This window comes from Cololabis saira, chromosome 20, assembly GCF_033807715.1.
Source record: "Cololabis saira isolate AMF1-May2022 chromosome 20, fColSai1.1, whole genome shotgun sequence".
Taxonomy (NCBI): Eukaryota; Metazoa; Chordata; class Actinopteri; order Beloniformes; family Belonidae; genus Cololabis; species Cololabis saira.
Window position 1 is genome coordinate 11903655 of NC_084606.1, and position 24153 is coordinate 11927807.

The following is a 24153-nucleotide window of genomic DNA, read 5'->3' on the forward strand; positions in this document are numbered from 1 at the left end:
GGTCCCATGACTCTTCTCCTCTGCCCCGGTGTTCTCGGAACTACATTACCATGAACCTCAGCAGCAGCAGTCACACGCCGGCTTGCCTGAAATAAACCATCCCTGCAGGGCGTTAGCCCTCAGGAACTCCGGGAGAACAGCGGCCTCTGCTGGACCAGGCCGGAACTGCAGCTCCGAATCTGACACCGGAACCCAGGCGAGAAACGTCAGAGCAGCACGTGACCACGGAGCTGCCTTTAGAGCAGCGGAACTAATCACGTGACTGATGTTTACAGGGACTACAACTGCTGCAGGAAGCAGAGAGAGCAGACAACACGGTACACACACACACACACACACACACACACACACACACACACACACACACACACACACACACACACACACACACACACACACACACACACACACACACACACACACACACCCTGTAGCATCATTATCACTTTAAAGTCTTAAATATGAAATAATGGTCAAAGAAATCAAACATGCTGGTCACCAGCTTGGACACTAAAGTTACAGTAAAAAAAAGGATTACATCCATCCATCCATCCATCCATCCATCCATCCATCCATCCATCCATCCATCCATCCATCCATCCATCCATCCAATCATCCATCCAATCATCCATCCATCCATCCATCCAATCATCCATCCATCCATCCATCATCCATCCATCCATCCATCCATCCATGCATCCATCCATGCATCCATCCATCCATCCATCCATCCATCCATCCATCCATCCATCCATCCATCCATCCATCCACTCTTGATGATGATGTCACTTCCTGCAGGCCGCGGAGCAGGTGGACTCGCAGGAGGTGAGTTTCTGGTTTATAAAGTTTATTGAACAGGAATATTGATGACTGTGACTGTAACTGTGTGTGTGTGTGTGTGTGTGTGTGTGTGTGTGTGTGTGTGTGTGTGTGTGTGTGTGTGTGTGTGTGTGTGTGTGTGTGTGTGTGTGTGTGTGTGTGAGCCAGAGCCTGGAGCTCCAGTCTCCCAGCAACACCAGTCTGTGGCTCTTACTGGGAGAGAGGACGGTCCAGACACATGGAGACATGGACAGTGGACCAAAGGTGACTCCATCGTGACATCACGCATGTAACACCTAACTTCCACCACACCGACTCCTCCCACAGCTAACTCCGCCCCCAGGTCTTGTCCCAGTACAGGGGAAACAGCCGCGGTGCGTCACAAATGCCATACTAAACAGTATATACTCAAAAAGCATACTTAAGTTCGGCAAACGTTTGAGTAAATATCAGTAGTATGCATTAATTCGGACATACTACTCAGAGCGCACACGGCACTTCCTGCCATTGGGAGGGGGACTTGTTACCATGGTAACACTAGCAGTGCACCGCTCCGCTCTTTCCAGTTTATCCTGGCCCAAACAAGATGACATTTCTCCTTTCTCTCATTCGTAAACTTTGCAAATACATCTACCCACACAATAATGTGATAAATGATGAACTCATCTGGTGAATATCTTATGGAAACCAAAGTGAAATCACACCTAATTACTCACATTTGAATTGTAGTGTGATGATGGCGGTGCTGCTGCAGCTTTGCTTGGTACCGGTAACGTTATCCTCCATTTTTGTTGGTTTCTAAGTATCTGCGCAGCACTTAGCAACCAAACACCGCTGCATTGCATTGTGGGAAGTTTCTGCTTAGCTAGTGTCCATCAATCCATACTAATAAGTATGGATTGGAGTAATGGAGTATGGATAGCGCTTACTATTGAGTACGTACTAATGTTTGGGACGCACTAAAAAAAATCTCACATACTGTTTTTGCTACTCATTAGAGTGGAAGTATGGAATTTCGGACGCAGCTCTTGGGGACAGAAGGTGGCAGGAACACGGCAGACGGAGGTGTGGACGAAGCAGACGTCGATGGACAGGTGAACGAGTCTCTGCAGCTGTGGGACGACAGCATGGAGGGGACAAACCGCCTCACGTTCCACCTATCTGGTTACCATGAGAACGAGGGGGGGCTAGACCTACACTTATGAGTCAAGCCACGCCCCCTTGTGGGCGTTGTGAATGTTCAGGATGTGTAGTTTATCAACTGTGTGGTGAATAAACATTGTAACCAATCACCTAACGGTTGAGTAGTGAGACGGGTCAGGTTCTGTTTTGATAAATACAATTTAAATACAATAAACATGTTAGATTCCTGTAGAAGTGTGGAATGGTGGTTGGTGTGAACTGTTGTGACTCAGCAATGTATGAATAAAGTTGTTATTGAATGTTTAGGCGACTTTCAGTCTGATAAGGAGATGGCTGCAGGTGCTGCAGGACTCCAGAAAGTGTTTCTCTGGTGACGGACTGGGACCGAGACCGTTCTCTCCTCCTGAGGATGCAACACTCCGAGTTACAGAAACTATGTTCTTTATTTCTCACGTTTGCACCTCGATAATCCCGTTGGCACAACTTGTTTCTATTTCTGCAGCAGAGGAATCAGATCATGATGCGTTATGTTTTAAATATGAGTTTATGTTGTTCACATTGTTATACTTATGAGAGAGGTGATCGGGACATCCACAATGTGTGAAACTCGTACATTGGTCTTAATCCGTTAGTATATAATACTCGTGACAATAAAGTAGAACGAGGAGCCGTTTTTCATCCACCAACTTAAGTTCTGGTGTCGGTTCTTAAAATACAAACAAGAAAAGCCCATAAACATGCACCCGTACGATCATAATAAAACCACAACTCTTCACGGAACGCAAAACAAAGAACAGCATTACCCATATGCGGCTGAAATCGGAAGAAATGCCCCCAAATAAATTATTTATTCCAGCTCAGACCCTATGTTTTTTTTAATTTGTTTTACCTGTTTTTGCACATTTCTTGTTAGGATGAGTGGTTTTGAATGGATAATTATCTTCATTATCATATTCAAACATATGTATTTGAGGGAGGAGACAGGGCAGTGTTGCGCTCCTGCATGTGCGCTCAAATCCACGCTGATTGGGATGTACAGAGAAACCTGCGTGGATTTGGGCATACGCATGGGTTTTGTACATCTGAATTTTTGCGTTCGTGTAAATTCCACGCACGGTTTCACGTTGAAATCCAAGCACTCTTAGTACATGAGGCCCCAGGTTCCTTGTTAGCGGTTGATGAGCGGTTTTTAATGGATAATTATCCTCATTATCATATTCAAGACAGGGTAGAGTTTTGCGCTCCCGCATCACGCTCAATTCCACATCGATTGTGAGGATTTGGGCGTACGCACAGTTTGGAACATCTGAATTTTGTTTTGCGAATGGAAGAATTCCACGCACTCTTTGTACATGAGGCCCCTGATGTGGGCGGAGGCCAGTTGGTCATCATGATCATCTGTTTCCATCTCTGACTACAACTGATTACATCAATAAACAACAACCCAGACGCAGCAGAGCCAAGATTTATTCTGAAAAACAAACAAATCTTGACCAGACATCACTTCCTGTCCGAGAAGTCACATGACAGATTAACCAACAGAAACACCTCCTCGTCCTGAGCATGCTCAGTTCAGTCTGGCTCTCCTGATCACCGTTCCAGCTGCTGAATCCCTCCGGCCCGGAACCGCCGTGTGGCCGCACGTGCGCCGTCAGCACGGACTCCCACAATGCCTTGCTCTGGGCCTGCATCAACCAATCCCGTCCACAGGAAGAGTCCGGTCATCCAGTCGGATCTGGCTCCTCCTCTGAGGTGTGATGTCATCAACCACCCACAACTCCCTCCTGGCCATTGCTCAGTTTACGTTTGTTACCATGGAAACAGTGGGACGTCTCACTTTCTGTGGGTGGGGCTTTTGTGGAACAGGTAAATGGCTCGCTGGTTACCTGGAGACACAAATGCAGAACACAGGTTAGAACGGAAAACGTCTCCGCCGCCGCTGCGACCCCGTCAGTGAGTGCGTTTACATGGGAAGTTTAATTCTTCTTTAATTCAGAATTCAAATAAAATCCGATTTAAAATGAGTAAAAATTACCATGTAAACACCTAATTCCGAATGAAAATGGCCATTCCGAATTAAACTTAATTCCGAAGTGGCTGGTTTATTCCAATTTTAAATCTGAATAGAATAATTCTGCAATCATGCATTTACCAGGCATCAGAACGGCTTGTCCTAAAAAAAAAGAGGAAAATTCTCGACGTGGATGAGTGAGGGCGCAGCGCGCCCGAACCCTCTAGGGGGGTCCGGGGGCATGCCCCCCCGTAAAATTTTGAAAAATAGACTCAAAATGGTGCATTCTGGTGGTCTCAAAGCTTGAGTTTGATAACATAATAACATGCATTCATCATCATGGGTAATTCTTCATGCATGAATAAATCTTGAAATGAAGATAATTATATCTTAAACTTCTACAATGGCCAGAATCCCCCTTTCCCACCGAAAAAACTAGGGATGCACCGAAATGAAAATTGGAGGCCGAACCTGAAGCCGAATAAAATTTAAAGACTTGGCTGAATACTGAGTACCGAATAGCCTACGGAATGCGGTTGTTCACAGTTTTTCATTTATTTTGCAATTTTTTTCACAATTGCATAGATAATAACAACAAAAACAGTAAACTAATGAGTTGAGCCACTGTCAAGCAGCTGGCGATGCGGTTGCTTAAATTGACCAAAAGGTGGCTCTCTAACATCACAGTTTGTGTACTGTGCGTGACTCTGACGCTGGTTAGTAATTAAGGAGTTAAAACTCATTCGCCACTTAGGGGAATCAGTAGCCAGCAGAAACGGCAGTAGGAGCATTTATTACATTTATTAACTGTAGTACCGCTATTATGAGAGGTTATTTCTTACAGTATTAGCCTAAAGGGACTTAAGTCGGATTTATGGTCCCACGTTACACCAACGCAGAGCCTACGGCGTAGGGTACGCGGCCGTACGCACGGTACGGTGCGCGTCGCCGCGTACCCTACGCCGTAGGCTCTGCGTCGATTTAACGCAGAACCATAATTCAGGCTTCACTCACTGCCGCAACGTGTTGCCTCCAGTCATTTCAATGAGAAGCAGAGGCTCCCAAATGGAAATGATTTTTGATTTCTGAATGCATGGATAGATACGTTGCTTATTTTTTGCATAATATTTTTTTCTTTTCTGGCCTGGCGCATCGCGTTTTCGAGTCCGTTGTTTGGGGAATTTTTATTTTTTTTCCCCCCGTTCCGCGGAAACCGCGGACATTTTTTGCTGAGACCAAAATCCGCGGAATTCAGCGGATCCGCGGAAGATTCTGATGCCTGATATACTCATTGCGCTTTAAAGTCATTCTGGTCTTTCTGCGCTGCTCGTTCCCTCGCCCGTCTGTCTCCATGACGCTTATATTCCGCGCTGGGCTTGTTTTCAAACAAAGTTTCAAGATGGCAGCACGCAGTAAACGCTGGTCAAGAGCAGAGACCATTTATTTAATAAATAGCTTGGAGGACCTGGAAATAATTAAAAGAACAGATGGCAGGAAACATAACAATTGTGAGCGGCTAAGTTTGTTTTTCTTCCGGTAGATGTAATTTCCGGTAGACGTAATTTCCGGTCCGCCCCCCTATCCAATCAGAACCGTCCCAACCCCCAGACCTTAAGAGGAATTGGATAAGGCCGATCAAACGTGTTTTCCATGTAAACCCCAATTCGGAATTACTATTTCCATGTAAACTCGAAGGAAAATAGTTTAATTCTGAATAATTAATTCCGAATTAAAAAACATCATGTAACCGTGGCCGTCAGCAGGCGACCGCGAGGAATCACATTCAATCCAGTCAGGAGCGGCGGGTCATGTGAGCTCCAGGGGGCATGTCTACCTGTGGGTTTGAGGAGTCTGTAGGAGCTGAAGCCCACGCTGTCCGTCAGGAAGGACGTGAACTGCTCGGGCCGGAGTCTCAGGGTCCTGTAGTGTCGGAACGTCGCCTCCTGAAACACAAACACTGGTCACTCCGTGTCACCCGCCGCCGCCGCCCCCCTCTACCTGAAGCTGCAAGTGTGTTACCGAGGCTCTCTTGCTGTGGCTGTAGCTGCTCCACGGCTGAGGCTCCAGGATCAAGACTCCGCCCGCCGACAGGCTCTGATAGGCCCGCCTGAACAACCTGACCACGCCCTCGTCGCCCGACTGCAGCTGCACCCACTTGGTCACGCCCAGACACAGGATCACATCGTAGTGACCCTTCCCAGGCCACGCCTCCTCCTCTGACACATAGTCGCCCTGTGGGAGGAGTCACAAAGGTGCTGCAGTAACCGTGGAGACGGCAGAACGGCGAGGAGACACAGGTGGGAAGGTGGGGAGACACGGGTGGGAAGGTGGGGAGACACGGGTGGGAAGGTGGGGAGACACGGGTGGGAAGGTGGGGAGACACGGGTGGGAAGGTGGGGAGACACGGGTGGGAAGGTGAGGAGACACGGGTGGGAAGGTGAGGAGACACGGGTGGGAAGGTGAGGAGACACGGGCGGGAAGGTGGGGAGACACGGGTGGGAAGGTGAGGAGACACGGGTGGGAAGGTGAGGAGACACGGGTGGGAAGGTGAGGAGACACGGGTGGGAAGGTGGGGAGACACGGGTGGGAAGGTGGGGAGACACGGGTGGGAAGGTGGGGAGACACGGGTGGGAAGGTGGGGAGACACGGGTGGGAAGGTGAGGAGACGCGGTTTGGAAGGTGAGGAGACGCGGGTGGGAAGGTGAGGAGACGCGGGCGGGAAGGTGAGGAGACGCGGGCGGGAAGGTGAGGAGACGCGGGTTGGAAGGTGAGGAGACGCGGGTTGGAAGGTGAGGAGACACGGGTGGGAAGGTGAGGAGACGCGGGCGGGAAAGTGAGGAGACACGGGTGGGAAAGTGAGGAGACACGGGTGGGAAGGTGAGGAGACACGGGTGGGGAGGTGAGGAGACACGGGTGGGAAGGTGAGGAGACACGGGTGGGGAGGGGAGGAGACACGGGTGGGAAGGTGAGGAGACACGGGTGGGAAGGTGAGGAGACACGGGTGGGACTTACCTGGATGAAGGTGATGTTGCTGGGGAAGCGGGAGGAGGAGGACGAGGAGGAGGAGGGGGGAGGGACGAGGGGCGGAGCAGAGAGGGGGCCCCGGGACACCCGGAACGACAGAGGGAGGGAGACGAGGTGGAGAGTCTGCTGGAGCTCCTTCATCAGCTCCTCCTCTTTTTTTTCTCCAGTCTCCTCCATCTCCTCCTCCCCTGCCACCCTCTTCCTTTGCTCCGTCACCAAGTCATGTGACAGGAAGTGCCGGATGTTCTGCTTGGCGGCGTGTACCAGCTTCTCGTCCAGCTCCACCCCCAGGATGTGGGTGGGGTCGAACCTCCGAGCGATGGCCAGGGTAATGTGGCCGCTGCCGCAGCCCACGTCCAGCACCGTCTTGTCCCTGAACCAATCAGCTTCCAGGAGGCGGAGCCGAGGGTCTTCCTCCATGCCGACCCGACCCTCGCAACGGTCGCCGTAGAAACCGTGGTAGCCGTAGTAACGGCTGTGGTTGCCAAACTGGTACCGGTGTTTGTCTTTCTTCTTCTCCGATGCTTGAGCCGCGCCGAGCCGCGGTCCTCCACACCTGAAGAGTCCGACACAGGACACATGATTACACCACCCAATCAAATAACTGCGTTTCATCCCGATTCAGGTGCAACACCCACCTCATAGCTGCAGTGCCGCCCACAATCGGTGTCTGAAATTTGGTTGGCAGAGGTACGGTTGCCGTGGTGACAGTGTCTGTTGATCTTGTGGATGTTGTGCGTCGCCGTTTTCGATGGCGACCTTCTCCTTTGTTACCAGGCTTCGGGGTGGGGCCAGGTGGGGGGTGGGTGTGCCTCCTGGGAAGGTGTGGGGGTGGGGCAACATCATCTCGACAAGTGATGGCAGTATTGAGTTCGCATGAAAGAGGAGATGCAGAAACACTGCCCTCTCTGCCCAACACTGGAACTGCAGATATAATACGTTAACATCATTCATAGGGTAGAAACACTGCCCGCTCTGGTCAACACTGGAACTGAACTTAAGTTCTCTCACCTGCGAGTCCAGCTGTGGAGGCAAACAGTCGTGCTGCTACCCCCTCCTTGTCCTTCTCCCCTCCCGCTGCTCCTCCTCCATGGTGTCTGTACCTGTGTCTCCTCCTGGACTTCAGGGGAGACAGCAGGACCGCTGCCGTCTCCCCCTGTTCCTCTGCCCCTTTCAGGTTCAGGGGGTCAGTGATGTCACGGGGAACCAGGATCTCTACAGGGTCTCTGCTTCGTGATGGCAGGGGGGAGCACTTTGGTGTCTCCTCATTGGTCGTCCTGAGTTGAAAAGAGAAGGGGCAAAAAGTTTCAGGTTTCAATTTGAGCAAGTCTGTTTCAGAGGACATGGACACCTCCCACTCATCCCAGGTTACCTTTAAACCCGGACTACAGGAGCTTTAATCAGGACTGGTGGGGCTTAAACCAGGACTGACGGGGCTGAAACTATGACTAAAGGGGCTGAAACCAGGACCAGAGGGGCTTAAACCAGGACTAGTTTTTACCTGCCATTGTTTATGTAATAATTGCTCGGGGGCCATGTTCTGGGTATGTGGAAAGTGCCTAGAGACAACTTTTGTTGTAATAGATGCTATATAGGGGTGGGCAAAAATATCGATATGGCAATATATCGCGATACTTTTCCAGCTGATTCAATATCGATATTCAAAATTTGAATATCGATTTTTTTTTTTTTTTATCCCCGATTTTTTTCCCATTATATCACCCAGTGCTCCTACCTAAGTGACAGTCCTGGGCATTGCCACTCTCTACCAACCCTGGGAGGGCCCTGCACTGAGCTCAGGTTTTATTTCATTTTATAATTTATTTTTTATATAACACAATTGCCTGTCCTTAAAAAATGAAAAATAATGGACAGAGGTTTATTTATTTATGGATTTATATCTATACTGACTGATCACTGTGCCTGTCCTTGGTTTTAGTACCATCTTTCTTGTGTTTATTATCATTTGCCACATAATTAAGGCAACCTCATACTAAATTTAATGTTAATTTCATATGATGTAAATAATATGAAAAACATATACAAATATGTTGTAACTTTAGCTTGTATAGTTATAATAAAACATTGTTTTGACTCAGTTTGTCCCATGAATTGTCACTATAATCTGATGAACGTGCAACTCGGATTTTAAGATCCATCACTATCATCTGATGTACATATATACAACTTGGATTTTAAGATGTGTAATGCATTTTTTAATTTTTCGGTGAACTATGTAGAATATAATAATCGGGATATCGCATAATCGGGATATCGCAATGTGTATCGTATCGTGGCTCAAGTATCGTGATGCGTATCGTATCGTGAGGTCCTTCCCAATACCCACCTCTAATGCTATATAAATAAAATAAAATTGAATTGACTAGAAGAATTTACTTTTCAATCTCATGGAAGCAAAAAGACGGTAGTTTCGGGGGCAGGAGCAGAAATGTGCCTCCCATCTCACCTGTTCACGTCCTCGTCCAGCAGCGAGTTCAGGTTCAGCGGGTCAAAGATGTTCCCGCCCAGCAGGAAGTGGCTCGGCAGCACGGGATCGGTCTGGCTCTCGCTGTTGGCACGGCGACGGCGCTTGGCCGCGCCCCTGAAGCTGACCCCTACGGAGTATCGCCGCTTCCCCGCTCTCTGGGCCGTTGCGGGCGGGACGCTAGCGGGAGGTTGGAAGCCGTTTTTGGCATGGACCGGGGGTCGGGGCTTCGTCACCTGCGGCTGCTCTGATAGGCTGGCGGGAGCAGGGAAGGCAGGGCTGAGTTTCACCGCCGTCTCGGGAGGAAGGAGGGGCTCTTTGTCCAGGGACATCCTGACCCACCAATCACAATAATCTATAGAAAAGAGGCGTCAGAAGAAATAGCCAATGAGATGAAAAGACACTGGAAGCATAAAAAGCGTTGCCATGTGTGTTTACTGCAGTCTTGCTCTCTTGACATAAAGAACATGTTGAAATTCAACATTATTGTCCCCGTTAAAGAATTTAGTGTCATTATAAATGCAATCCCTACTGGAGTCGTTATTTAAAAGTAAGACGGGACAGAACTTGAATTTAAATTTGTCTTTTGATCCGACCAAACTTGAAATTGGTGAGATTTGTTTCTCCTCAAGACGCAATTATAATCGTCATTTATGTGCATTGTTTCAGAAGGATGTTGTATCAATTCCATATGTGGTTTCTTATTGGAATAACTTTGTTGATAATCTTGACTGGAAAAAGATTTGGTCGTTACCTGCAAAATACTTAATTACTAATAAAATTAAGGAAGTATCTTTTAAAATAATTCACAGAGTCTACCCATGTAAAGTTTTTCTTCAATGTTTCAAAAAAGACATAGACACTGTCTGTTGTTTCTGTGAAGGATCCCCTGAAGATGTTTTTCACTTATTTTGGAGTTGCTCTTTCACTACGAAATTATGGAACAATATCTGTAATTTGATTTGTGTTGAACCACATTTCTCCCTTTGCTTTGAACATGTATGGTTTGGCTTCATTGACTATCCATCTGTTAAAAAAAAAAAAAAATTATATCATTAATCTTATTGGCAAAACGGTTTATTCACAAATCCTGTTATATTAATCAAAAGCCTCTTTTTTGTATTTTTGAAAATGAGGTCAAGCAATATATTAGAACTATTAAACTCTCCACCAATGCAAAGGCCATCAAGGCCTTAAGTTTGTGTTCTCTTTTTAATGTATTTCTATAGTTCATTGTGTCCTGATTTTCCGCTGTCGTCGTCGTCTTCTCCTCCTTCTCGGTTTTATTGGCGGATCGCAAACAACTTTAAGGTGCATACCGCCACCTACTGTACAAGAGTGAGTAAGATCATTTCATTTAGCCTATTTTAAATTCTATTTATCAGCCTAGTGTCTTTTAAGAAATTAATTAGTGCCTTTCTGGTGATTTCAACCCCCTCTCCCTCTGTTCCCAGTATCCCCCTCATATTCCACTCACGTCCTGCCTCTCTGACTTTTTCCTGTAGCCGTTCTCTTTCTATTTCATACCCGTTACAATACATTAGAATATGTTCACTGTTTTCTTTAACTCCACAGTTGTCACACTTATCACTGTCTCTTTTTCCCATAACATACAAAGTGGCATTTAATCCTGTGTGGTCCAGTCTGAGTCTTGTTATGACTATTTCCTCCCTTCTGTTCCTTTCTGTATAATTCTTTGTTATGATAGACTTTTGTATTTTGTGATATCCCTGTCCTTTCTGATCTTCCTCCCACCTTTTCTGCCATATTCCCATTCTTTTCTTCTTTATTACTGCTTTACCTTCTCCTTTTCCTAGTGGAACTGGTATTGTTATTTCCTTATGTAGAGCCATTTTTGCTAATTTATCAGCACCCTCATACCCTGTCACTCCCTCATGTGCTGGTACCCAACAGAACTGTACATCTATGCCCCATCTCTGTATTCTTAATAAACTATGGTAAATATCTATGAGTAAGTCTTCTCTGCATGTTGTTGTCGATTGTATACTTTCCAATACAGCTATTGAATCTGTGCAACCACCACCTTATCAGGACTAACCTCTTCTACCCACTGTAACCCAATAAAGACTGACACCATTTCTGCTGTATATACTGATAGTTGATTAGATAATCTTTTGGAGATATTTACATCGAACTCAGGGATATACACACCTATTCCCACATAATCATTTTGATTTTTTGACCCATCTGTGTTTATTTTGAGGTAGTTGTAATAACTATTTCTCAAGTAAATACTCGCTTTAACTCCTACTTCGTTCATTCTCCATTCTTTTTTCCGTTCCAGTATGTTCATGTCTATCTTTGCTTCGGGGAAGAGCCAAGGAGGTATATTACTCATCGGTGTGTACTTAGTGAATTCTAATGTCTCCATTGTATATATTCTCAGTCTTTCATCCCTTGAACACCCAAACCCATGTCTCTGGAATTTAGAATATTCCCAACAGTCCTTTATTGTCATCGTTGCAAGGTTTTCTTCCCCACTCACTTTTAATCTTACCGGTACTCAGTATGCAAGTGTCAGTTTATCCCTTCTTAAGTCCAGTGGTGTTTCTCCTGCCTCTAATAATATCGCGTTAGTGGGGGTACCATCAAGGCCTTAAGTTTGCCTGCTCTTTTTAATGCATTTCTATAGTTCGTTGTAGGCCTGTGTTGAAAAAAATCGATTTCCCAATTCTAAACCGATTCTCATATTAATTCCTAAAAATCGATTCATATGTCTAAAGATCTTTTTTTTTAAATTTATTTATGTATTTATTACATTACAACTTTTGGTTATTTTTTGTGTTTATCCCCAAAAAAGGAATGTCTTGTTGGACACGAGAATAACTGGTGCCATGTTTTTGCCTTTAAATATGTTTAAAGGTATAAAACATTAAAGTGTTAGGTTATAATTGCAGCAATTGTCTATATTTCATTACTTTATATGCTGTCTTAGGGTTACATTTGCAAAAAATGCTAAAAACCAAATGCTCAAAAATTAAAAACCAAAATAGACCGACAATGGAACAAATAAAAACGGAATGTGGGAAAAAATAAAACAGATTTCATGCGTCTCTGTTTGCTGCCCTGGATCTGTTTGGTAATTCTGCCCCACATGATGTTTCTGAAAGCAGTTCTATCAGCATTCTGGGAGCTGATTGGTCCTTTTTTATTGTTTTAGTTGATAGGGACAATGCAGTTTAAACATAGTTTCAGTACAATAACAGCAACTGATGTTCTGTACATAGAGTTTATAGCTATTGCTTATTTGCAACTCCTGTCCCTAGTTGGGCTTTTCTAACAATAAAATACAATACAACAATATCTAGGACTTGTAATACAAAATTTAAAATTACATCTATTTAAAAACAATCACAAAATAAACAGTCACATAATCCCACAATCTCCACAAATCATACACATACTCCCTCACTCATTCACTCCCTCTCAACACGCATCACAACACACACAGTAACAACATTACAGCATCATTAGCTGCCAATACTTGCTGTTTAATCTCAATACTAGTAGTAATATTTTGCATAACTACATATAATTCATGCAACAGCTCAAAAAACAGTTTTAATAACACTAACCCAAATCAATATCGGAATCGCATCGAATCTTGATAATTGATTCTGAATCTTAAGAATCGGAATCAAATCGATTCTTGACATTTGAATCGATCCCCAGCCCTAGTTCATTGTGTCCTGATTTTCCGCCGCTGAGTGTGTGTCTCCCCCTGGAGGTTGTATTGTGCTGTTTGCATTTTGTCTTTCAATTAAAAAAAATAAAAATAAATAAAGTTAGATTAGATGGATAATACTTACTGAAGTCTGCGCTTGTCCTCCGCTCAGCGAACACGCGGGTCGCGCAAGTCAACCTGTTGAGCTGCAATAGTAAACACACGTCCCTAGCCCCGCCCCTTCCGCTGCCTCCACCAATCACAGAGCTCCCTCATGAATAATTCAAACCGTTAGCTTCTGCAGCTAGCCACCTCAGGCTAGCACACGCCCCTTTAAACAAAAGCCAAAAACTGCGCCAATCCTCGCGCTTTCCGTCAATACTACGGCGCGCACAGCCCCCGCAAGAGCGTGCATGCGTGTCTGTGTGCGCGGGCGTGCGGGTTTTTGAAGCGTGGTTTCCACTTAAGTAGTTAGACTCTTCCACGGTAAATTGCTAAGTGTTAGCGGCTCAGGCTAAAGCAGCGTATTTATACGCCACGACCGAAGCCATCTGAGCGACAGCTGGCTCCGCCAATCAGGAGCGGGCATGAGGTCCAGCCTCTAAGACTCTACAACCAATAGAAATGCCGGAGTCGGTCCCCCGCTGCTCTGATTGGTCGGCGCTCAGTGAGGGCGGGAGAATGGCCCAAGGAGAAAGGTGTCCAAAGCACGCCTGACTTTAAAAATATGCACAGTAAAAACAACAAAGTTAACTGTCGGAAAAAGTATCGGTTATACAGTTGCTACGTAACCACTGTCGGCAGTAATAGTCACAAACAGTCAGTTTACTGAGGTTTCAGCCGTCAACTACTGGATTTACTACCTTTTAAGTCTCGTTGTGCTTGTGAACTTGCCCCTTGAGGATAAAAGGGGGTTTAGCCCTGGCGTTAGTTTTACAGGCAACGCCAACTCTCCGACTATTGGGCATGTCCTTCAACAAATGCCACCAACCAACATGTTACAGCGAGGTTGCAAATATTTAAGAATAATATAGTGAAAGGTTGATTATCCATTTGTATTTACGTAAATCAAATACGCTTTGGCGTGAACGATCAGCCTGACAGACAGAGCCGAGGGCTTAGACACCCTAAAGTTATTCTTCCTCAATAGAAGTAGGTGATGAATTTGGCCCGGACTGAACTACAACTGTGACGTCAGTTAAGGCCTAACAACTGTGTTTACTTTTTGCTTGTATTCTTAAATTAAGCAAAGTATTCTGACCCTGTAAGTTTAAAGTTACATAATATTTAAACGTCAGGAAGAGTCTTGTGATGAGTGTCCTGGAGTAAACAGATGATTAGACAACAACAAATCTGCTATGAGGTTATTGATTAAAGCAGGGGTCCCCAAACTTTTTTCAGTGGGGGCCAGAACAACTTTCCTTTCTGTGATGGGGGGCCGAGGTTAGTCTATAACAGGAAATGATCTGCCCCGGCTTAACCAGCGGACTTCAGTGTAAAGCACATCTCTGTGGGCTGATTCTTCTTTCTTTGCAGCACAGTGCTTGCTGGTGAATCAAGCAGTGGACTTGTAGCGGGAGTGTGAGACCTCTTTCTGCCATTTCCTTTTTCACGTGCCCGACGAGCCCCCGCGACGCGCCGGTCATATTTGGAGCACCGTCCGTTGTGATGCTGGCCAGCTTAGACCAGTCCACATCCAACTCTTCCATTGTTTGGCAAACTTTACCAAAAATATCCTCCCCTGTTGTCAGAGGTGGACAGAGTACTCGACCCCAGTACTTGAGTAAGAGTACAAATACTACTGGTCAAAATTTACTCCGTTACAAGTAAAAGTAGCTCAGTCAAAATATTACTCGAGTAAGAGTAGAAAAGTACTTGCTTTTAAAGGTACTTAAGTATCCAAAAGTAAATGCTTTTAAATTTACTTTAAGTAAAAGTAAGAGTAAGAGTAAATTTCTTATTTTCCACATCAGTAAATTACTATATTTTTTCTAAATTAATTTAAGGATCTTTTAACTCTTGTTTCTGAAAATTCGATGTTGAGTTGTTGAAAGCAGAGAGGTAGTTCTGCTTCGGCAGACACAATAAACATTTGAAAATAAATGTCTGTGGTTTGTCTGTGCCCTCGTTTTTTACTCGGTCGAACTCAAACATTGAGTTAAGATACGGCCAAGGATTTTGTGAAAGTCCCTGCTCCGAGTCCGGCTCATTATCAGACTCAGACGACTCAGCGGATTGTCTTTCTTCGGTGTCTTGACTTGTTGCGGCTCTGTCTTGACAAACGCAGGCTACTTTGGTGGTATCGTTTTGAGGAGGCTTGACGTATTTCCGCTTTACGTACATCCCAGTGGAGAGCGTGCACTGTGATAGGTCTCCTCCTTTGACAAAAACAGCTTGTGTCCAATAGGATTTTAGGGAAGAAGAAAAAAGAGCAGACCTGAAAGTAACGAGTACTTTTCAGCCTTCCTAGAAATTTACTCGAGTAAAAGTAAAAATATTTGTCTTGGAAATGTATTCAAGTAAGAGTAATAAGTACCAAAGAAATCTAATACTCAAGTAAAGTACAAATCCTCTGGATATGTACTTAAGTACAGTACTCAAGTAAATTTACTCCGTTACTGTCCACCACTGCCTGTTGTTGTATCTGTGAGACTTTGTAATGCTGCCAGCTCCTCGGTAACTTCAAAGTTGGAATTTACTCCCCGAATAAAAATGAACAGTTGTGCTGTGTCCTGCATGTCGTTGCTCTCATCCAATGACAACGAAAAATACACAAAATCTTTAGCTTTCTCTTTCAGCTGGGTGGTAATGTACATTATCCCCCATTTCTTCATCCCGCCTGGTGACTGTAGATGCGGACAGACTCACCGCGTTTAGGACATCTTTCTTGTTCGGACACACCTCCTCCGCAGCAGTGCTCCAACACTTTTTAATGTTTATAATTTTTATAATTTTTGTACATAGAAATTCCACATTTGTCTATTGTTCATTTGTTTATTGTCCACCTTATACCATAGAGAGCGAAACTACCAGAGTCAAATTCCTTGTTGGACAATGTTCGAACCTGGCCAATAAAGCTGATTCTGATTCTGATTCTTAATAAACTCTCCATCACTGAACGGCTTTCCACAGCGTGCTATCAGTTTAGCTACCTTGAAGCTGGCCCGGACGGACGCCACGTTCATCTGCGTCTGACGCAGTAATGTGCTCTGTTGGGCTAATCCACATTTTAACTTAGTCACCTTGTCTCTCCTCACTTGGCCCTGCAGGCCAGCACACTGCTCTCCATGACGGGTTTCATAATTTCATAAAGGGTTTCAAACCAGCAGACTCCCGGGCCCATGTCCTCTGGACACATGAGACCAACGTGGAGATGTTTCGAGGAAACCAGCAGATCCACCTCACTCTGTGTGATGGGTGGGTGGGGTGGGGTCACTCACAAAGCTGAATGCTCAGCGGGTGAGACGGGGGTTGCAGACGTCCATGAGGGAGGGGAGTGAGGTGCCAGTGATGTCCCCTGCTGTATTCACTATAGGCACTTTTCCACTAGTACCAACTGAAAGATCCTTGTGTTCGTTTGTCTGGTGCACCATAAGAAAACCAGTGAACAGAATCAAATGTTAATACAAGCTTTTATTGGATCATGCACAATGTTTTCCAGCCGGAGGTACACTTTTCTCAAACCACATAGGTAGGAGAGAAATGCACACTGTGGTCATCAATTCAGCCATATTGATACTAAAAAAGGGAGGTGTTTTGTACGTTATAGGAGCCGATGTTGAACCTTATCTGTTGAACCTTATCTGGGAGGCCAACTGCAGTGAAAGATCTACGACAAGAAAAACCCAGAGAAAAACAGGAGGGGACCCATCAATCTGAAACATCCGTTCCTCTTCACCGTCTTCAAAGAAGAACTCAGCTAATCAGTCTGGTCATAAAAACAGGAGGTGGTTCTGCGCTAAGAGCAACCACCAGAGTACAATCTTATAGAATAACCCCTCATACTTTTAACAATTTCATAAAATCCTAACACTACTCTGCCCGCCTCGCCTCGGTTTGGTTCTTTCCCACTAGGGGTCTAACGTGCCGAGCAGATACTTTTTCTGTATCTATTCTGCCGAGGTTCTAAGCGGCTGAGTCGGCTGTATCTGACGTCATCACACTACAGGCCACCGATTGGTCGGGGGGTTGGACATCAGCGAAAGAGCGACTCTGACGGCGGCTTCTTGTTCATTTTATTCGACAGGAAATGGCAGCGCAAAAGTCTGTTTCTGATCCAACTCTGAGGTGCAGATGTTCATAAACCTGGTGGCTGAGGAGATAATTAAAAAGGGATCTAGACGGGCAATAAGGAACGACCAGATCTACCAGGAGCTCTGTCACTTCTCAGCTGCTCGCGGCTCCAGCTGACTTTTCAGCAGCGCAAGACAAACAAAAAAATAAAAAGCGCTGCCGCTTGAAGCTTCTCTCACTCTCATTTTTTAACTTGATATTGAACACAGGCCACAGACCCAGCAGCACATTTATCATCTCCTCCAGGTTCTACATCTTTAGTGTTATTGTCATCTCCGTTTAGATCACACAATCAAATACGTCACAGCAGCTTCACTCCAACCCTCCTACTTCTGCTCCAGGTGCTGAATTGTTATGGAAAAGAAACTTGGTCGAGTTGAATAGAGTAGAGCCGAGGAGGAACTAGTGGAAAAGTGCCGTTAGTGTTTCAGGATCTTTTGCGGTTGTGGGCGATGCACTTCCTGTACCACGTGGTGGTGCAGCTGGCCAGGACGCGCTCAATGGTGCTCCTGTAGAAGGTGCACATGCCTGGTGGGGTGGGGGGCTGTCGCCTTCTTTCCTTGGCCGGTGTTGCAGTGTTTGTTGACCAGGAGAGGTCCGCGTTGAAGTGCCCCCCCTCGAAATGTAGCGCTGCTCACTCTCTCCACAGTGGATCCTTTCTTCTGATTGTGGATCAGATCAATGATGTGTCCACTGTAGCGTGAGAATCCTACACTGTAATCTCAACTGTACCCTACACAGCAGATTCAAAAGTGTTAAGAGTTTCAGTGTTGGTCGTCGAGTTAATTTTACTCTGATAGAGTCACATTCTTTCACGTAACTCTGGGATATATAATATTAGCCGTTAAAACACAGTATTTCTACATCAGATCTGGAAGAATGGAAACAATAACTGTTGACTTTTTAACTCTAAACTCCTACGCATGGAGGGATTTTTGTTTCTTTATTAAGCAAGCAGAGAAAAATGAAAACTTACATTCAAAAATCTGACTAAGAGCAAAACTACAAACTGTAATTATTTTTTTTAAATTGCAAGTAAAAAAAATATTTCACTGAAAGATAAATCCAAAGTTTTTGTTTGAAAACTTTAAAGATTTGTTTGTTGAGGACGCAAGGAGAAAGGGCAGGAGAGCCTTCCTGGAGGAAGGACATGCGCTCTTTGACAACAAGAGAGGACCCTGAGTAAAGATGTTGTCGTGGCTTCTGATCTATGCGCAGGTACCTGAAGTGGCTCTGGTTCTGTTCTTCTTCCTGTATGTTTAAAGGGTTATTGATTTGAATATGAAGGCCAAGGACTTTGTTTCTGGAATGACATCTCCTTTATTACAAATCTATTCATTTTGTATTGCAAATAGCACGTACACAAATGCAAATACTCCAAAACTCCACCCAACTTTCAAAGTTTCCCACGAGTTTAAAGAGTACATAAAATCCCTCAAAGTAATTGACACCAAACAAAGTAACACTTCCATAGATATATATATGGTTTTTAAAAAAAAAAATGTTTTAAAGAAAAATACTGTATTTAAATATTAATCATTTTTTTTAACATTCTTTAATTTACTTTTTTACATCTTTTTTATTCATTTACTTATACACCATTTTACCTACTTCTGCTAAGTTAACTGGAATTAATGACTGTCTTAGTTTATTGTGATCCATCATTTATCTTTTTTTATGACATGTAGTCTATATAGGAACACTTGTGTGTCTTGTTTTTGTGTGTAATTTTAGAGAATTTTAGAGAATTTAAAACTTGAAATACAATTTTAAATCTCTGCCAGCATAAGTTTGTAAGTACATTTTTATTTTTTGCAAGTGCAACATGCATATCACAGTGAAACCTCCGGTTGCACCCTTGCTCTTCTTCAAGTTTACATCTTCAGAGTTTCAAATATGGCTCTGTTCTCCCACCACATTATGTTTGCAAAAACCACGTGAAACCTGTAATATGAGATCTGAAAACACCTTTCAGAGCTTCGTCCACACAGCTGTGAGATTGCATCACGTGACTTTTGGCAGCATTCTCTCGCTGTTTTTCAATTTAAAACACTTTTTTTTTATTGATATAAACGTATAAAAGGTTGCATCCAGAGGTACTATAACATGTACATTATGTGTTCACATTACCAGTTTACAAAGTACAATGTAACAACCAAACCAAATGAAGCGGGGCATATAATAAAAACCAACAAAAAGAAACAAAACAAAAATAACACAAAACAAAAACAGGTCAAAACATTAAAGTGCAAATTTTTGATCAAAAAAGAGGTCAGCTTAAAAGCTTTCTTTGACTTCACAAAAAATAAGGACACATTTAACTCGTTCTTCCACTATATAAAGTTTGGGACGTTTTTAAATAAGGGACATTTGTGTATGTAGTGCTTGGCCAATAGGAGAACATTATTTATACCGTAGTCAGTGATATGGTCATTAATAAAACCATCGTATTTACCGGTAACCTCTTGAATGGTTATTTCTGTTAAATGTGTCCCACGTGTACAGATAAAGTGGTGAAAGTCCTGCCAAAGGTTGCACACTGTCACGTGAGAAAAACAGATGATTCAAGTCCTCAAATAATTTCTCACAGACACATTTATCCACATCCACTTTAAAAGTGGGTCTCAGAGAGTCATTAGTTGGGTACGTTTTGTTTATAATTTTAAATTGCATATATTTTATTTTAGAGGAGAGTGTAAATGATAAATATTTAGAATCTAATCTTCTTAATTTGTTCATATACTCCCTTCTAAGCACACCAGTGGCTCAGTTACTGGATAAACAGCTTCTTATGAACTTGTTATTACGTTTGACATCATAGAAATCAACATTATTAACACAACGTGTCTGTAAAACAGGGGAAACTTTGGAATATATTAAATCCTGTCTAACCCGGATTGAAAGTGACGAGGAAAGGCTTTGATCATTAGTTTATATTTTGATTGAGGGCAACATATTTGAAATTGAAAACAGATTTCTATTAACCAATACATATCTATTATTGCAAACTGGTTTTTATATGGAGTAAAATTGTGTGTGAAGATGAGCGTCAATGCAAACGAGCCTGTTGATGGAAATCAGTTAGTCAATTAGTTTCATTGGTAATCTTCTAAGATCAAAATCACATCTTAAAAGGAAATCAAAGAAATCAAGACCAGATTAGGAATAACAAACCCAACAGTGTTGATTTACTTTACTTTTAGCCTCAAAATCCATAGCATTGCCTCCTCCATCCTCAAATGACTTGTTCTGCAATATAATGATAATTATTTCTCCAAATAAAGTTGACATTTAATCTATTAATATTCTTGATTATGATGACTGATGAAGGTAAAGAGTAGGTCGGATAAACCAGTCAAGAATAAAGATGGTTAATAATATTCTACCGAGAACTGAAAGATCTCTTTGTATACATTGATTTAAGATTAACTTACATTTGTTTCCTGTATCAGCTAAATTAAGTTTATCTGAACGTGCTCTCTCTATCACAACAGTACCTAAATATTTACTTTAAGGTTACATATTGGTTCAGTAGATTGATCTTTCAGAGCAAATAGTTCACACTTATTGAGATGCCTTGGAGAAGTCATTAATAATACGTAATGCTGAAGGAATTTGGGTTTCATCTTGCAGAAACAAAGTCGTATCGTCAGCCAATTGACCCTTTGTTAGCCTTTTGATTGGTCCCTGACTGACCAATCAGAAAAATCATTCTCCCTAACTCCATTGCTACCTCCGAGCAGAATATCAAAACAGTCGTCTCTCTCGTTTCCATCAATAGAAAAAGCATAGTTTTTACTTGCCTTGTATTGAAATTTAAATCACTGGATTCTTTTTTTAAAACTTCGTGTTAAAAAAATTGTGCAGCATATTTTTATCCCCAAACTGGCAGAAATCTGATCCATACTTGCAAAACAAAGTCGGCTCAGCAGCAGGCTACAACCCATAGCTACAACCGTGAAAGCCTTTTATTTATTTATCTTAAAATGGTTAAGTGGTGTACTCGGGGCACTTGGAAAAGTGACACCCGCTACCCAGAGAGAATCACAGGAATACATTTCATTCCTGTAATATACTGGGTTGGAGTCAATAAGCAGGCCAGGTGATGAAGTGAACAGTTGGCCAACGAAAAGGTAACCACATAAGCACATTACCTAACATTCACCTGGAGGTGGCAACAAAAACAACATAGATCACTCTATTACAATCCCCAAACCAATGGTAAACTATGAAAAATGTCTGCTTTGGATAAAGTTACGTGGATGGCCAGACTGGCAGTCGAACCCTTCCACCGTGCTATCGGCTAAAATAATCAAAATATCTTGTTTTCACCGAAAACTCACTACAGGGTACCTGAAGTGTTCCTCTTTATTTATATCTAGTTGCTGTGGATTTTCTTTGGTCCAATAATTAGAAATAAAGTGATGTTAAACCCAATTTATTTACAATGGAAGTGGACGGGAGAGATGACCTAGTCCGACCTAGCAATGGGACAAAGGGTCAATTGACTAATTATCAGCTGCTTGCCCAATATGTCAAAACTGACTAAACCCCTATTCTTAATTAAAATAGCTAACACCTGTGCAACCATAATACAAAATACAGATGAGCTGCCACATCCCTGTCAAATATCCCTTTCAATATCAAATCTCCTACAAGTACCATGTCCTAAAGTGATACAACGGTTTATATCATAATAGAGCATGTTAATAATGGCCGTGTTTCCCAGATGTGTCCCGCCACGGAGCTGCCGCGTTATCGACGCAGCCCTACGCCGTACGGTACGGCGTAGAGCTACGTTGCCGTGTACCCTACGGCGTAGGCTCTGTGTCGGTGTAACGCATTAAACGGTGGTCAAGAGCAGAGACCATTTATTTAATAAATAGCTTGGAGAACAGATGCTGGATCATCTGTAGTTCTGTAGTAAACAAAGGTTGCACGTCAGAGCAGATTTGTTGTTGTTTTGGAGCATAATGTGACGTTCGAAAACGCAAAACTCCGGTTGTCTCTGTCTACACGCATCTACATAAACAGAGTTTTCAAAAATCTTCACTTTGCCCAGAGTTTTTTTAAACATTTGTTTATTTGCGTTTCCATGTGGATGACAGGTCCAAACGTAGGAAAATATCTTCGGTTTAGCAGATACCCGGCTATGTGTGGACGGGGTCTTATAAAACTGTCTCACTAATTACGTCTGATATTCCTCTTTTGAGTCTTGAGTGCTGTGATCACGTTTCATCATTATCATCACTTCTTTTCTCTTAATACATTCTTTAACCACTTCAAACAAAAGCACTCTTACATCTTCCCAGAAGTATTTATAAAAAAAATAACAGTAAGACCATCTGACCATCTCTAAGGTTAAATCAATGATGCAATGGTCTGATGGAGCTTTAGAGGTTAGCGTTATGGTAACGTCATCGCTAGCCAACCAGTAGTCTAACCTGGATTTACATTTGGTTTATACCATGAAAACAATTTAATTAACACGTTTGGATTTAATTCTCTCCAGATATCATGTAAATTATTATCGGCCATAAAATAATTTATGATTTTGTTATATCGGGGTCTCTCTAGCAGGCCATCCATCCAGCCACTCATTTGGGGCAGGCTCCTATTTCCTTCTAATAGTTAAAAGTCTGGAATATCGTCTTTTCAACTCAGCAACAACATTTGAAAAGTGATTTAGCATTGACAGGTCCTGGTTGTTGTTATTCTTCCCATATACATTAATCAATAGAAAAAGCTGAGTTGGGCCGTATCTGATGTCATCACACTACATGCCACCGATTGGTCAGGGAGGTTGTCCCTGACCCTTGGGGGCCGACCTTTTGGTCAGCAGTACTCTAATGAAAGTGAGAGCATGTGCATGGTTCCACATTGTTACATATTTTAGAAATCGTTTTCTCATTGTGGTGCATGTTTTGAAATAAATGCATTTCAGAAAGTCATTGCCTCCTAAATGTTTATTTCTCAAGGAATTTCTAAAAGTTCAAAACAATAAAAAGGTATACCTTTTCTTAATTGTATTTACAAATAACTCTTATGTAGTTAAAAAACAACTCCTGGAAAGTTAATATTTAGACTCAAACACTGAATTAGTGTTATGAAGTGTTAAATTATTAACTTCAGAGACAGATTTAGTATTTGACACTTAATTAGAGTTAAGGTACCGAACCCTCCAAAAAGAGTTACGTTAACGTGTTTATCTTGTGTTTTTAGCCTATCTGCCCACTAGGGGGAGTATACAATCAATTGGGCACGGTCTATTTAATCAGGGTGTAATCACACACAGGGGGCTGTGTGGAGGCAAAAGTTTTTTGACCGTGCGTACGGGCATGTACAGAGGAAGTAAGAAATAGCAGCTGGATATTTATATTTGTTTATTTTATGTTACAAGTGACAAAGTGGCAATACCTGCATTAACACTTTAAGGAATAAAAATACATTGGAAACATTGGAACTTTTGAAAAAGCTCGTATTTGCAAGCGTCATAACTGAACTCTAATCACAGCCAGGTACTGGTTTTTTGGTATTACTTATTAGGTTATTAGTAACTCCATTATCTCCAATGTGAATGACACTGTAATACATTCCATCATTATTAGTGATCACACCGGTCACTCTGCCCTTAAATAAAAGAAAATCTGTACAAAATCAGCAACGGGTTGGGATTTAACACCTCGCTACTCG

General features: G+C 43.1%; 1 protein-coding gene and 1 long non-coding RNA gene across 2 annotated transcripts; one reads left to right on the plus strand and one right to left on the minus strand.

Annotated features, from left to right (window-relative positions):
* Window positions 1-272: 272 nt before the first annotated feature.
* On the plus strand, window positions 273-2132 carry LOC133420820 (uncharacterized). Its single transcript, XR_009770635.1, has 4 exons — window positions 273-317; window positions 799-825; window positions 988-1083; window positions 1818-2132. It is a non-coding gene; the product is annotated as an uncharacterized LOC133420820 (long non-coding RNA).
* Window positions 2133-3413: 1281 nt separating this feature from the next.
* On the minus strand, window positions 3414-13680 carry mepceb (methylphosphate capping enzyme b). The gene is made up of 8 exons (XM_061710448.1): window positions 13313-13680; window positions 9465-9837; window positions 8009-8274; window positions 7636-7921; window positions 6986-7553; window positions 5993-6205; window positions 5808-5916; window positions 3414-3848 (listed from the first exon to the last, which is right to left on the minus strand). Exons 2-8 carry the CDS (start codon window positions 9812-9814, stop codon window positions 3796-3798), a joined length of 1845 nt encoding a protein of 614 aa, XP_061566432.1. The 5' UTR covers window positions 9815-9837; window positions 13313-13680; the 3' UTR covers window positions 3414-3795.
* Window positions 13681-24153: the final 10473 nt, after the last annotated feature.

Bases quoted from the DNA above. Each gene is read 5' to 3' on its own strand.
- mepceb (XM_061710448.1), bottom strand. From the start codon at position 9,814: ATGTCCCTGGACAAAGAGCCCCTCCTTCCTCCCGAGACGGCGGTGAAA. The intron at 7,554-7,635 runs GTGGGTGTTGCA...CGGACTCTTCAG, and splicing joins GGCGGCACTGCAGCTATGAG to GTGTGGAGGACCGCGGCTCG. The intron at 5,917-5,992 runs GTAACACACTTG...TTTGTGTTTCAG, and splicing joins GCCACAGCAAGAGAGCCTCG to GAGGCGACGTTCCGACACTA.